Source organism: Aotus nancymaae, unplaced genomic scaffold, assembly GCF_030222135.1.
Source record: "Aotus nancymaae isolate 86718 unplaced genomic scaffold, 86718_ANA_hifiasm-v0.15.2.pri h1tg000036l, whole genome shotgun sequence".
Lineage (NCBI taxonomy): Eukaryota > Metazoa > Chordata > Mammalia > Primates > Aotidae > Aotus > Aotus nancymaae.
The window spans coordinates 81578262-81593599 of record NW_026988450.1 but is presented as its reverse complement, the minus strand read 5'-3'; the positions used below and the strand labels follow the sequence as shown (position 1 = coordinate 81593599).

General features: G+C 53.6%; 1 protein-coding gene across 13 annotated transcripts in view; it reads left to right on the top strand.

Moving 5' to 3' along the window:
• The window catches only part of ST3GAL1 (ST3 beta-galactoside alpha-2,3-sialyltransferase 1), a 166671-nt gene that overhangs the window by 94113 nt on the left and 57220 nt on the right, over positions 1 to 15338 (top strand). For 11 of the 13 annotated variants that reach the window (XM_064384620.1, XM_064384621.1, XM_064384618.1 and 8 more), the window contains 4 exons: positions 3161 to 3357; positions 4557 to 4736; positions 6225 to 6270; positions 7693 to 7812. In XM_064384620.1, the coding sequence (XP_064240690.1) occupies positions 3161 to 3357; positions 4557 to 4736; positions 6225 to 6270; positions 7693 to 7812 (543 nt within the window). Of the gene's footprint in view, positions 1 to 3160; positions 3358 to 4556; positions 4737 to 6224; positions 6271 to 7692; positions 7813 to 9709; positions 14782 to 15338 lie in introns of those variants that run through there. The other 2 variants (XM_012462006.3, XM_012461996.3) reach the window with 2 other exon arrangements.

The window sequence follows — 15338 nt, the reverse complement described above, 5'->3', positions numbered from 1 at the left end:
GAGTGGGGTCTGGGCTGAGGGTGGGGTCTGGGCTGAGAGTGGGGGTCTCGGCTGAGAGTGGGGGGTCTGGACTGAGGGTGGGGGTCTGGGCTGCGAGTGGGGGGTCTGGGCTGAGGGTGGGGGATCTGGACTGAGAGTGGGGGGTCTGGGCTGAGGATGGGGGATCTGGACTGAGAGTGGGGGGTCTGGGCTGAGGATGGGGGTCTGGGCTGAGGGTGAGGATATAGTAATGAGAGTGAGGCGCTCCCAGAGTTAAATACTCAGCCCCCGTGTACATCTGGGGCCCTGCTAGGCATTTAGCAGGATTCAGTTAATTGTCCAACACTATTTATTGAGGATCTGTTATATCTTAGTCAGAGTAGGAAGCACAGCCTTAGTTTCCCGTGGCTGCCATAACAAATGTCTGCACACTCATGGCTCAAAACACCAGCAGTGCACCCTTGCGCAGCTCTGGAAGCCAGAAGTCTGGAATCAAGTTACAGGCAGGCTTGGTTTCTCCTGGAGGCTCTGAGGGGGAAGCCGCCCCAGGCCCCACTCCTGGCTCCTGCCGGCTGCCGGCAGCGCTGAGCGTTCCTGGACTTGGGGCTGTGACAGTCCAGCCTCTGCCTCCACTTCCACAGGGCCTTCCTCCCTGTGTTGCTTTGTGCCTCAATTGTCCCTCTTCTTGTCTTAAGAGGACACCTGTCATCAGGTTTAGGGCCTACCCTGAATCCAGGTTGATTTCATGCAGAGATTTTCAACAATTTCACCTGCAGAGGCTCCCTTTTTCCAGATGTCATCATGTTCACAGATACCGGTGACTAGCACTTGAACTTATCTTTTGGGAGCCACTATTTCACCCAGTACCGCTACTGAAATGCAAAGAGAGAGAGAGAGAGAGAGAGAGAGAGAGAGAGAGAGAGAGAGAGAGAGACAAAGATCCTTATTCTCGTGGAATTTTATTTCGGCTGGGAGGGGAAGATAAATAAACAAGATAGGCTCACACAGAAGTGCTGTGAAGAAAGATCAAATGAGGTTTATAATAGAAACTTAGAGGGGGCTTCTGTAAATGGGTCACCAGGGAGGTCTCTGGGACAGCAGGACTCAAGTGGAGACCCACAGGCAGAGAAGGCAGCGGCTATGAGAAGGGCGGGACCGCACTGCAGGTCCCTGGGACCGCGAGTGCTGGAGCCCCAGCGTGGCCTCTGCTGGATGTGCTGGGGGAGTGGAGGAGCTCTGCATGGCTGGGGGCTGTGAATCAGGGGAGGTGCAGTGACATGAGGCCTGAGAGTCAGCAAGACCCAGGTGAGGACTCTGGGATGTCTTGTAAGTGCAACAGGAAGTCACTGTGGAATTTTTACAGGGAGATTCATGATCTGAACTTGTCATTTAAAAGGTCATTCCCATTGTTAAATGCAAAACAGATTGAAGAAGAGCAAGATACATGTGTTCATTTCTTATTTATTGAGCACCTACTATATGCCAAGCACTACTACATTGAGATGGAAAAGATAATCTTTCTTTTCCTGGGTTGCAGGAGTGATGGGGAGAAAAGGGAAAACAGACTATCTCAAGCCAGGATGAGAGGCGCTGTGCAGGAAGTGGGTGCAGGAGAAAGGTCTCCATGTCCAACTCTCCTTGGAGACTGGAGTTATCACAGAAGGTTTCCCACAAGAGGTGATGGCTAAGCTCATCATGAAAGATTTAGAGAGGTTATCCAGGTAGATTCTGGAGGAAGGACCCTCCAGGCACTCAAGGAGCTTATGGTCTATTTGAAACGAACAGAAAACATGTGTGAGATTTTGAAGGGTTGAAAGCCCTGGGCTATGAATCCAAAGACCTGGCTAAGTCCTGGTTTGCTCATGTGTGTTGAGCGCTGCTGTGTGCAGGTCCTGGGGTGGGCTCTGGGGAGGTGACAGAGAACCGGGCAGGTATGGTCTTTTCTCTTTCAAAGATCCAAGGGTCTAGTGGAGGAGGCGGTGAGCCAGGGTTGGTAAGGATTAGGGTCTGCTCTCAGCCTCGGCTCTATGGTCTCATGGGGCTGGATCAGCCTTAGTCACAGGGCTGTCCCGTGCATTGAAGGATGTTTAGTGACATCCCCAACCTCTACCTACTAAATGCCAGCAGTGCCTCGTCCCCAATTGCGGCAGCCAAAGTGTCTCCAGACATTGTCAGGTGTCCCAAGTGGGGTGCATGTGTCTGTGTGGGTGCACAAGCATACGCAAAGTCACCCTCACTTGAGAACCAGCAGGGGTGGGGAAAGGCCACACGGATGGCAGAGGTCACTTCACCCACATCCCGTCCTCTCTCTGGATCTGATTCCCCTTGTAGCAGCAGTTGCTGGGACCACATTAAGTCCAGACTTCCCTTCAGAGCCTGGAGTCTGCGATATTCAGCGTCACCATGGGATTCTGGTTACAAAGGCCTTTTGGGGACAAACGGTGCGACACAGCCGGATATAAACCAAACAGAAACAGACCCTACACAGCAGCTTCTGGCTTCTTTGGCTAATCATCATATTCATATTTTCAAGGTCCATCCATGTCATAACCTATTTCAAAATTTTCTTTTTATGGCTGAATAATATCCCATGATATGTCTGGAACACGTGTCTGTTCATTGCCGGATGCTGGCTCGCTGCCAGCTTTTGTCTATTATGAAAATGCTGCTCTGAACACGGGTATACCAATATACCAGCGGCACCGAGGCTGGGAGTAAGACACAGCCAGAAGGCTTCCACTACTTTTCTCTTTCAAGCTGTGCCGCATAGGGGGATGGGAGTCCTTTCACAGAGAGGGGAGCCCCCAGGGAAGAGCAGGCTGGAGAAACACTGATGAGTTCCGCTTGGACATGTGGAGTTGGAGGGGCCTGTGGGGCCGGGTGTGGCTGGATCACCCAAGTGGCTTCAGCAGTACCTGGCACATAGTAGGTGCTCAGTAACACTTGCAGAATACATGAATGAGCTCTTTACTTCCTGAGTAACCCAGAGTCTCCCTGAAGGCGGAAGTGGAGGTATCTGTGTATGAGCCGCCTCCATCTCCAGGGTCCGAGCAGAGAAAAGGGTAAAAGAAAAGGGTGAACAGGAGGCTCCAGCAAACAACAGCAGGTGGCTCAGGGACCCCGCTGCCAGGAAGCCGGAGTCACAAAGCCAGGTTGACCACCCCCTGTCCTCCACCCACAGAGGCTCCAGCGAGAGAAGAAGCCCAATAACTTGAACGACACCATCAAGGAGCTGTTCCGCGTGGTGCCTGGGAACGTGGACCCCCTGCTGGAGAAGCGGTCGGTGGGGTGCCGGCGCTGTGCCGTTGTGGGCAACTCGGGCAACCTGAGGGAGTCTGCGTACGGGCCTGAGATAGACAGTCACGACTTTGTGCTCAGGTAAGTACCAGACCCTCTCCCAAGCTCACCATGCTGCACCCAGAGGCCCCTTGGAGCTGTAGGAAGCATCTTGGCTCAGGCTCAGAAAGTCAAGGTGGAGTCCTGGTGTCTCTGGAGTTACCCAGGGGCCCCAGGCTCCATGCTGCACCTCCCAGGCCTCAGTTTCCCCATCTCTGCCTTGCAGGATGGGAATGGACTAGAAGGGCCTTTGTGTGCAGAGAGGAAACCACACACAGGAGATCCCCCACTGTTGGGAGCTTGGCACGTGGAGGGCTAGGAAGAGGGCAGAAATGATGTGAGGACTCTTATTTTGTCTTCAAAACTCATCCCCATTTTGCCAGGCATGGTGGCTTCTGCTTAGAATCCCAGCACTTTGGGAGGCCAAAGCGGGCAGATCATCTGAGATCAGGGGTTCGAGACCAGCGTGACCAGCATGGAGAAACCCCGTCTCTATTAAAAATACAAAAAAATTAGCCAGGCGTGTTGGTGTGTGTCTGTAGTCCCAGCTCCTCAGGAGGCTGAGGCAGGAGAATCTCCTGAACTCAGGAGGCAGAGGTTGCAGTGAGCCGACATCACACCACTGCACTCCAGCCTGGGCGACAGAAAGAGATTCTGTCTCAAAAAAAAAAAATTATCCCTATTTTGTAATCTAAGCCATAATAAAACACTTCTTCTATGTAAAATATATTTTACATGGCCAAGTGAAATAGATACTCCAGGAAGATGCCCCAAGTCTGTCCTGAGTCTCTTGCCATTCCCACCACAGCACTCACAAGTGCTCCATGCTGAGAAGCGTGGCCTTCTAGAATACTCTCTCCCGTCTGTGATTCCTGACTTTAGTCCTTAGACCTGCCTCTCGGAGCCTCAGTGTACCAAGTGTCCCATGGGAACGTCCATGATCAGGATTGGAGTCTGGTTTCCTTGACTGTAAGAGCAGGCTATGGAAACAGCCTTTGGATGAGATTTTCTGCGACAGGTGGCAGCGGTGGTGATAGCTAGACCCCCTTGAGGTCATGAAAGAGAGAAAAGTAGCAGCAGCCTAGCTGTGTCTTCACTGTCTCTATTTTACAGATGAGGAAACCGAGGGCTGGGAAAGGCAGGTGACGCCCCTGAGGTCACACTGCAGGCTGGTGGAGCCCAGCTCCACGAGATCGGGTGCCCATGCTACACGACTCAGCTCTCCCCGCTTCTCCCCACAGGATGAACAGGGCGCCCACGGCAGGGTTTGAGGCTGACGTCGGGACCAAGACCACCCACCATCTGGTGTACCCTGAGAGCTTCCGTGAGCTGGGGGACAATGTCAGCATGGTCCTGGTGCCCTTCAAGACCATCGACTTGGAGTGGGTGGTGAGCGCCACCACCACGGGCGCCATTTCCCAGTGAGTCCCCTGAGGCCCCGCCTCGCTGCTGCACCCCCTGCAGCGGCACCCTGTCCCGCCACCCTGCCGTGCTGTCCATCCACCAGAGCGCCTCTCCTCCCGCAGCCTCCCCCGACACACGCAAACCCAGTTCCCGTGGCCACCTCCCCGACTATTCCAACTCTCCACTGTCCCCTCCTCATCACTTAACAAACCACGAGCTTTAGTGTCCTCCTGCTAACACTTCCTGAAGGGACCTCCACATGCCCTGGAGACTCTCCAGAAAGGGACCTCTACCAGAAAGGGTCGCACATGTGGCTCTGCCTCCCTTTATTTCTGAAGTGACCCTCGCAGTAACAGCACCTAGCTTTTCTTCTTTGCCTTTTTATTTTTTTTTTTCATTTTTTGTGGAGAACTGGGTCTCACTATATTGTCCAGGTAGGTCTCGAACTCCTGGGCTCAAGCTATCCTCCCGCCTCTGCCTCCCTAAGAGCTGGGGTTACAGGCGTGAGCCACCGCACCCGGCAGCACCTTGCTTTTCAAGCTTCCATGAGCCTAGCCTGGTGCGGGTTGCAGGATGGGGAGTGCGGGTGCAGGTGCAGCCTGGGCTCCTCCCCCGGGTGGGCGGTGCTAAGCAAGGTGGCTATGGCTTCCCTGATGGTCAGGAGCCTCGTTTCCTGAGCAGGCACCACACAGGGCACTCAGCACAAATAATCTCAGTTAATCCCCATAATAACCGTTATCATGAGCTCAATTCTCCCAGGGAGGACTCTGGAGCTTGGCCAAGCACCTTGCCCAGGGTTGAACCCACAGCTCCCGGGCCCTCTCTCATCTGACCCTTACTGAAGGAAAGTGCTTTGATATCCAGAATTCCACAGGCCGTCTTAACTTTGGCCAGGTTTCCTAGGAACAGGGCCAGAGTGAATCCCAGCCCCAGGACTTGGGTGCAGGAGACTGTGGGACTGTGCCCTCAGGAGACCAGGAGTGAGGGAGGCAACCGGGCCGGGGTGGGGTGGGGTGGGAGCCAGGTCCGGATGTGGCTCAGCTGAAGTCTCCTCCCAGAGCATGAATCGCACCCGTGGGACCAACTTTGACACCTTTGCGCTGGGGGTGCACGCAACCGCCCAGGTGACAAAGGGTCAGCGAGGGCCTCACCAGCCAGGTTCCCAGCAGCTGGGCAGGAGCACTCTGGCCCTGAGAGGCTGAGGCACCCCGAACCCCACTCCTCTCCTTCAGGCTATGCTTGGAGCAAGTCTTCCTCACCTTTTTGGGGAACGGGGCCCAAACCCAGCAGGACATCCTCAAATTAGGCAAGGCTGCCCTCTTGTGTCTCTTGGGGCTTGCTGTGGGTAGAAACCTGACTAGGGTAGGGAGGTGCAGGTCCCTGAGGGAAGGAGTCTAGGGCAGGAGAGGCTACTCTGCTTCATTCTCCAGCCGCTACCCCCAGAGCTGTGCTTCCAAGTTCCTGGGCCCCTGTCCATTAACCAGCTTCTCTTTCTCCAACTGCAGCACCTACGTCCCGGTCCCAGCGAAGATCAGAGTGAAACAGGATAAGGTGAGTGGAGGCCTAGGCCCCTCTGTTCTGAGTTCAGTCTTACTTGTCTAAGGCTCTGCTCTATAGTACAGCATTGAGTTTCAAGACAGTCCGAGATCCCCAGGCCGCTGGAGGGTAGCATCTCCCACTTAGCAACCCGCCTGGGGGAAGAAGTCAAACACTGGGAGAGATTCTCAAAGTGGGGTCTCCCAGGCCAGCAGCATCACCTGCGAGCTTGTCACAGAGGCAAATCCTAAGGCCCGTCTCGAACCTGCTGAACCCATCTCTAATCTCAAACCCTGGCTGCCCCGGTTTCTGGCCTTTAACAAGTTCTCCGGGACGCCCTATGCATGCTGCGGTTTGTGAATTACTCTCAAAGCCAGGGCCTTACCTCCTGCCTCTCCGAGTCTTTCCATGTCTGCATCTTCCCCAGCAGGCCCCTGGTGTGGGGTTGGCCAAGAGATAAGCAAAGGGCAGAAGAAGGAGGGAAGTGAGGTGGCCATCACACTGGCCCTTCGCATATACTATCAAACTTAGGCTCAGAGAGGTCAGGAAACTTCCCGGAGACACACAGCTAGTTCTGGATAAGCCTAGAACTGAAGACGCCCTGTGCCTCTAGCATCTTGCCCTTTGCATTGGGTTGTGCTGCCTCAGGGAACAAGCCACTTATGTGTCTCTGTAGGGTGGGGCTGGTGGAAGGGACAGCCTCCTAGAGATGGTAGGAGGCCACACTGAGAGGTGAATGGTGCACCAGAGACCCGCGTAATCCATGCTTGCAGTCCATTCCTAGGCAATGGAGTTTGGCTTTCTGGACGTGCACGCCCTCTCCTGCCTGACAAGTCCCTTTCACTGTCCTCAAGGCAGGCTTGGGGTAGTGGAACCAAGGCCAGGCCTGATACCGGCCCCCTCTCAGCTCAGCCACTGCTGGCTGTGTGACACTGAGCAAGTCACTTAGCCTCTCTGAACCTCAGTTCCCTTATCAGTAGCATGAAGAGAGGGAAACCTGGGACATGGGGTCATTTGAAGGATTGGCGATGGTTCCAGCCATTACCAGGTGGCTTGGCGTGTGTGTCTTCACTCATTGACAGCGTCCGCTCGCACTGCGTGCTGTTCCCTGGCGCCCCATCCTCCTGAGCAGCCTCCCATCCCGCTCCCTGGCCTCCTTGGATTTTTCTGTGTGCCAGCTCAGCAATCGTCCTCACACGGTCCTGTAGGGCCCTCTCCTGCGTCATTGCTCTCCACAGCACCTATCAGCTCAGCATCTCTGTCTCTTAGTGTGTGGATGAGTGTCCGTCTTTCCTACAAGCGCGGAAGCCCTCGAGTGCCGGGGTATCCATCAGGCTCACGGTGGTGTCTCCATGGCCAAGACAGCGTGTGCATCTGATGGGCGCTCATGTCTTTGCCCGCCAGACTCACTAAGGCTGTGTCTTCCCCTCCCCACAGATCCTGATCTACCACCCGGCCTTCATCAAGTATGTCTTCGACAACTGGCTGCAAGGCCATGGGCGGTACCCATCCACCGGCATCCTCTCGGTCATCTTCTCAATGCACGTCTGCGATGAGGTATGCCGCCCTCCCCCTGCCCGCCAGTCTGCTCAGAGGACAGAGCTCACCGGCCTGTGTTCCCAAGAGAGGCCAGGGAGAGGGAGGGCAGGTAGACCTAGCCTGCCTCTTCTGGAAGCTCGGGTTCCCTGTCTCTGTGACAGGGCTTGCAATGTGTGCCTCCCAGGTGTTTTAGGAAGTCACAGTGCTCTATGAGAAAGTTCTCAGGAGCAAGCATTCTGGCATGTTATGTGTGAGTGCCCACGACCATGGTGGTAGAAGCTCAGGTCTAGCAGCAGATTCAGGATACAGGAGTTGATCCTCATAGCGAGAGTTGTCTAAGGCCGTGGTTCTCAATCCCACTCACTCCTTAGAATCATCTGTGGGTCTAAGTTCCAGCACCCAGGCCACACCCTGGCCCAGTTTTACCAGAACTAATGGGAGCCAGGCACCCAGGGGTTCCACTCTCTACCAAGGTTGAAACCAGTGATCTCAAGAAGCACGCATTTCCCCTTCAATGTCCTTCGCCGTCCACCACGCTGTATTCGGGTTTCCACTGATGCTCTGACAGGCTTGCTGCCACCCCAGGGAGAGGAGCAGGAGGGCAGGTCACACAGCTCCCACTTCCTCCGTGACCCTGGGTTCAGGCAGGGCCCTCCTGTGTCCCTTCGTGTCTCGTTCAGCCCAACGTCAGCCCCACCCTGCCTGGTGCCTGGTAGAAATCCCAGGAAAGGGTCAGAGGCATTGTAAGGCAGGTTCCCAGTCTCAGCCCCGCTCTGGTGTCCCCAGGTAAAAACGTGGGTGCCCCTATCGTCTCCCCACACCTCCAGCCAGCTGGTCTCAGACCTTTACTTGGGGTTCTGCTCAGAGCCCTGTCTTTCATCGCTCTCACCTGTTTGGCACTCATGTCCCTGCCCTGCTGTGAGCCTGTGTCCATCTTGCATTTCCTGAGAAAGCCACATGTGACATGGAGCTATCCCCTGCCCCCTCTCTGTCCCCACCCCTCCAGTCTGTCCTCCATGCTGCAGTCCAGGTAGCACATCCTCTCTCTGGAAACTCCTCCATGCGGTTCCTTCTGGTCATTTTGTACTCATTTTCCAAGACCCGACCCAAATGCCACCTCCTCTGAAGAGCTTCCTCTGACCTCTCAGGGGGGCCCCTCCCTCCTCTGTGCTGTGGGAGCTCTGAGTTTAGCTCCAGTTCCAACAAGGACCTCTCAGTCAGTGAGTCCCATAAGTTACAAGCTCCAAGGCAGTTTACCCCAGCAGCTGCCCAGCTGGCATCTGATAAGGTCTGCCTGACTTCAATACAGCCAGCAGGGTGCTTGGCTCAGAATAAATCCACAGTGTTTGTCATGTGTGTGAGGGCGCCTGGACCACATGAGTGTCGGCCTCAGAGAAGAAAGGGATCAACCCTGCCTTCTGCCTCATTTCAATTGTGATTCTTGGACCCATTTTGCAGATGAGGAAAGTGACGCTCAAACAAGTGATTTCACGTGCCCAGGGCACCATGGCATGGCAGAGCTGGGATTTGGGGCCATTTGCTTGGCTCCAAAGCCCTGCCTTCCTTCCACTGTCCTCCATCCTATTCCCTCCTTCCCTCCGTAGCTCCTCAATCCTGGGAGAACAGGGTGCACTTGCTGCAGAGGTGAGGCCCAGGCCCCTGAGGCCACCCACATGCAATAATCCCTCAGGGCGCCTTCTGGCATTGGACTTGAGTTTTACTTAACTCTCATTTGCTTCACCAAGCCTCTGACAGTTGCAGGAATCTAGAGAAGGGTTAATGAAGGGTTAATCTAAGTCCTTGGAAACGCTGTTTGTGGTCCTGTGGGATTCCAGGAATGCAGGCAGGCTTCCATTCTCAGAGGCGCCACCAGCAGCCCTGCGGTCTGGTTCTCACCTGTGCTCTGCCCCCACAGGTGGACTTGTACGGCTTCGGGGCAGACAGCAAAGGGAACTGGCACCACTACTGGGAGAACAACCCTTCCGCGGGCGCTTTTCGCAAGACAGGGGTGCACGATGCAGACTTTGAGTCTAACGTGACGGCCACCTTGGCCTCCATCAATAAAATCCGGATCTTCAAGGGGAGATGACGCAGCGAAGGGTTGAGGATGGACGCGCTGTCACGCCTCTGTGTTTCCAGCCCAGCACCTTGCTGGAGCCGTTCCACCCCGGAGCTTGGAGGGCCAGCCTCAGCTATGTGCCCGGGCGCCACCCACAGCCTCTTGCACACAGTCATTGGCAGCATCTACTCAGCAAGGTCACTGAGCTCTGCCGGCATGGCAGAGCATGTCTCAGAACCTGTCTTGGGCGAGGACAACGTCCCCCCACTACTGCCCCAGAGCTGGGGAAACGCTGGGAAAGGTCCAACCTCCACACACTAAAATCACTTTGGCTCCTGGGGCGGGCTTGGGGAACACATGTGGAAGACATCCATATTCTGAGAGACAGGATGGTTTCCCAAGGAAGGTGGGCAGAGAGACTTGAGTGGCAATTACCTCCAGCACAGAGAAACGCCAGGCAGTGTTGGCACTAGGGGCGAGATGCTGCCCTTCTTTGCACGAAGCCTGGCCTCTTGCTTGGCATGATAACCCTGTCATCTTATTCCCAAAGCTCATTTATGAGCCACCAGAGGCTCCTACCCCAAAGATTTTCACAGAAACTTGAGGCCAGGTGCCATGGCTCACACCTGTAATCCCAGCATTTTGGGAGGCCAAGGTGGGAGGATTGCTTGAGTCCAGGAGTTCAAGACCAGCCTGGGCAACATTGTGAGACTTAAAAGATTAAAAAAAAAAAATTAGCCAGGCATGGTGGCACACACTTATAGCCCCAACTACTAGGGAGGCTGAGGAGGAAGGATCTCTTGTGCCTAGGAGTTCAAGGCTGTAGTAAGCTGTGATCACACCATTGCACTCCAGCCTGGGCAACAAAGTGAGACCCTGTCTCTGAAAAACAAAAGAAAGAAAAAATAACAACTTGGTGCCGTGTTTCTGACTCCTACAGATGCCTCTTCTTACGCAGATGTTCCTCTGAGTAGTCAGTCTCGTGGTTCTAATCATGGCGAGAGCGAATCTGACCACTCCCATGTGCCTTTGTATTTGGGGAAGAAACACGTACATTGGCTGAAATGAGGCAAAAGCTCCCACTTGGGAAAAGGGACCTGCACCGGCGGCCCCACTTGCTCTGTAGCTGGGATCATCTTTTCTGGTTTCCTGAGCCAGCATCTGAATTGGAACAGAGTTCTGAGGATACTCAGCGCCACCCACGAGCGCGTCAGAATGGAATGTACATTCTTATGCTCGGACTGTTCAGTACGGTGCCCGTAACCTCCAAGGCCACACAGGAGGCCTCCAGCAGCATTTTCCCCAAGGGCCTGAGCTCAGGGTCAAGTCCCTGCTGGCCATCTTAGGGCTGTCACTGGGGTCTGGGCCAGGGACATCCCAGGAATTGTGACTGGCACATACCTCATCTTCTCATTCCCCAGCAACTCTCTTTTCCTCGTTAGCCTTCCCGATTATTTATTGATTTTTTTTTAATTCAACTGACATTGTTTGCACCCTGGCTCTGTGGTGGTGCCGGTGTTTTAGTGAAGTTTGCCTCACCCGGTAGCTGGGAAATGGGGGAGCTAAGGGAGTTCTGTAGGAGTCCTCGGACTTGGGATATTGGGGCATCTAGGGTTTGGATGGTTTGTGGAATGTCCGCAGCATCCTCGCGTTCTAACCCAACCTTCCTTCTTCCTTGTCGTGACTTGGATTCATTCTCAGGCTCGGAGTCTCCAAAACTCCGTGAAACCTTATTGCTGCTGGGTGGAGAGTGGAGAGCGACAGGCGTGCGGGGACAGTGATGGTTGGCTCCAGTTACTAATGTTTAAGCAGAAAAACCACTTTTCTTGCTGAAAATATCTCTGAAAAGGCCGCTGCTGCTTTGAGGGGGCATGACCTTTTCCTGGTGGTGTGAGGGAGGCAGGGGGCCTGTGCTCCCAGGCTCAGGGGAGCCCCCTCTGCACACTGGGAGGGAGGAGCTTGAGGGCGTCAGTCATGGGTCACAGGTGGCTTCAGGCCATTCACAAGAGTCCCTGGAAGTTCCATGCCAAGTTTGTTTTTTCCCTTGAATCTCTTCATATGAGCATTTTTCTGGAGAGAGTTTCCATAGCTTTCATTAGGTTCTCAAAGGTTCAGAATGTGGAGTGTGTTAGACAAACAAAAAACCTGTTTCAGCTTTAAAATCCTCCAAACTTTAAGACTATTTTTTTTCTGAGAAAGGCTGGTAAGTCGCTGAGTCATCATTCAGAACATGCATCCTCGAAGGGCAGAGCTCACAGCCATACATGACGTAAAGAACTCGGCAAACGTTTGTTGAGTGGCCAAGTAACCCCAGGGACGGACTCCAGATAAGCAGACACTGATACAGAGAGCGATGCTGTCTCCTGAACTCTTCCAGCAAACCTCTGAAAACAAGTGAAAGGAAACCAGAAGCTGAGTCTATGTAGGGATGACAGGCTCAGGCTGAGCAACCGACTTCTCTGGGTTTTGCTGTGTAAGAACAGTTTCCTCAGAATGAAGATGTGTCTGTGTCTGAGCCAGACGCTGCCTGGGTCAGTCATCTGGGTTCCATCTGTTCTCCCTCCCTCCCACTAGGATGGTCGAGCTGTGAGCTCTCTTCCAGCCTCCAAACCCAGCTCTCCCATTTTACCGATGAGAAAATCAAGGCCACATTGCAGCCGGGTAGGGGGTGGAGAGTGACAGGCACAGAGGACAGTAATTGTTGACTCTAGTTACTGATGTTTAATCAGAAAAACCAGTTTTCCTGTTGAGCACATTTGCTAAAAGGCTGCTGCTGTACTGGTAGGTGTGGCCTTTTCCTGGTGGAGTGTGAAAGAGGAAGTGACAGGCAGTCGTGAACTGTCTGGGACAGACAGCGCAAGTCAGACTTTGAGCAAAAATAGGGTGTTACTGGCGCTATGTTTAAATTGTCTGGAGGTAGGCTTCCCCCGCGAGTCTCCGTTCAGCATCTCAAAAAAGTGTAACCAGAATGAGGTGCCTGAGGCTCCCGTGCTAGCTTAGCACTGAGCTCTGTCCGCAGGCTGCCAGGGCGGCCTCGTCCCTGCCCTCTCACGCCCTCCAGTGCAGGAGAATGCATTTCTCTTTCCCATAGCCCAGCAGACATCTCTTATGTTTCATCGGCTTAGCAATGGGCAGTTAATGGAATAAAAGGAAGTTGTTGCGGCCAGATTTAAATGCACCAGTTTGGCTTAAACCAGCTGGAATTCATACCTGGGGTGCAGGTGGCTGGGAATTAGACAAGAGTGTTTAGACAAAGGGCATGATGCATGCTGTCAACTGGAGAACCAGGAGCACTTGTACTGGGCAGGCAGCGGCCGGGGCTCCCTCAGGCCCCTGAATCCGAGCTTATGGCTCTTTCTACTCCAGGCAGAATTCCTTGGAGACCAGCCCTGAGCTCAGGCAGGGAGCAGAGGGGTCCCTGCCTGCAGCACCCAGAGCTGAACCTGAAGCTACAAAGACGGGCTGACAAGCCAGCCCGTGAGGTCTCCCCAGTGAGTCAGGGCGCTGATTTGCTATAGCTGGAGCTACATGCACCTCCCCTCCCCTCAGCCACTTTTTAGGGGAGAAAGGAGGGCAGATTTGTATCCTCTGGCTCTGCAGAGGATACAAATCTGGGCTGGAAGAAAGTTCATAAATGGATGAATCCCTTTTAAAACTCTGGCTTTTCCAAGCATCATTCAGCAAAGCATTTGGCTAGGCTTAGAGAGGAAAGCCAGGTATGAGGAAATAGAACGTAAAATAGGAAAAAAAAAAAAAAAAAAAAAAAAGGAAGGTGTAAAGTTAAGATCTCGATGATCCTTTAGGGAAAGGGCTGGTTGAAAGGCTTAGATAGAATCTCATTCTCTGCTGTGGCCAGAAGGCGGTGCTAGAGGCTGGTCCCACCTGGATGTGACTCTGGTCTCTTGGCAAAGGTGTCAAACCACAGAGAACATTTAGAACGGGGATGTTTGCTTTTAAGTAGTCTGAAAACAAGTGAAAGGAAAACCAAAAGAACTTACTCTCCCTCACCTGCCTAGGATCAAAAAGACTCTGTGCAGGGAAGCCCAAGCTCTGAGGGACCATCGTCCAGCTAAAGATGATGGGACACCAGCCATGCGCCATCAGGAACCAGCACCTGTCCTCAACCCTAGGAAGGGCCCCGGGGGGTATCATTATATCCATCGTGGACATCTGGTTTGCAGGATCATCGTGCCCTGTGGACTGGGCTAGCCAGTTTTGAGATGGAGTCCACCTCCCTCTTTGTGTATGTCGTAAAAACACCAGCTCCTGCACCCTTGGGGTGCTACCTGACACCTGTACAAAGAAAAGGAGGAAGACTTCGAAGAAAAGACGGAGACAGGCAAGGCAGCATCTCACAGCTTGTCAGTATCAGGGCATTACCGACTTTTTTTTTTCTCGGCAAAAGAGCACTGAATTTCCTAGGGGCAGTGAGCCACCTTTACACCTCTTGTTCTCCCTCCCAGCCCATCAGGTGACCCCATCACCCAGCCTCATCACTCAGCTTCTTCCTAGTACAAAACTGCCATCAGTTGCACGTCCTGAGCTGTGGGACGTCAGCTTTAACCCTAGCCTCTGTCAGCGCCTCCCCCTCCAGCCCCCTGCCCCTTAGGGTGATCGTGGGTTCCTCCCCTTCCTCCTGCACAGTCACTTCCCTTCACCGAATTCCCCTCAAAGCCAAAGTTTCTTGAGCACTTTTTCTTCTGTGCAGTCTTGTGTGTGTGGCTGTTGGTGTTTTCAAAGTTGCTTTTTATTCCCCCGCACCGCCCCGCCTCTCTCCGTGTCCTTGCGAAGCTGAGCACTGGTTGGGATGCATTAGAATGACGTTAGCAAGATCCTGCTTTCCTCAACCCCCGCTCTGTTTTATTTATTGTTGAATATTTCCAATGATCCGAATCAAAGAGAATAAAAGGCAGAGCTATTTTATTGTTTGGGTGTGTTTGCTGTTTTTCTACAAGGGTCATGCATTTGCGCTGCCTTCAGCACTCCAGCTCAGAGGGCCTCCTGGGTTGGTGTCGCCACTACTGAACGCCCAGAATTCAGGAGACGGAGCAGAGCCCTAGTGTAGGTCTTGGAAGGCCTCTCCTCAAGCTCTGGAGTGCCGTTCCCTGCTGTGTGACGGGCCTAAGGTCTCTGAACCTCAGCTGCCTGCCTCATGGGTCAAATGGGCATGACAACACTGACCGTCGGAGGGATGTGAGATTAAAAAGAAAAGCTCACGCCAGTAATCACAGCACTTTGGGAGGTCAAGGTGGGTGAATCACAGAGTCAGGAGATTGAGACCATCTGGCTAACGCAGTGAAACTCTGTCTGTACTGAAAATACAAAAATTATCTGGGCGTGGTGGCGCGCGCCTGTAGTCCCAGCTACTCAGGAGCCTAAGGCTGGAGAATCACTTGAATCCAGGAGGCAGAGGTTGCAGTGAGCCGAAATCTCACCACTGCACTCCAGCCTGGTCGACAGAGCGGGACTCCGTATCAAAAAAAAA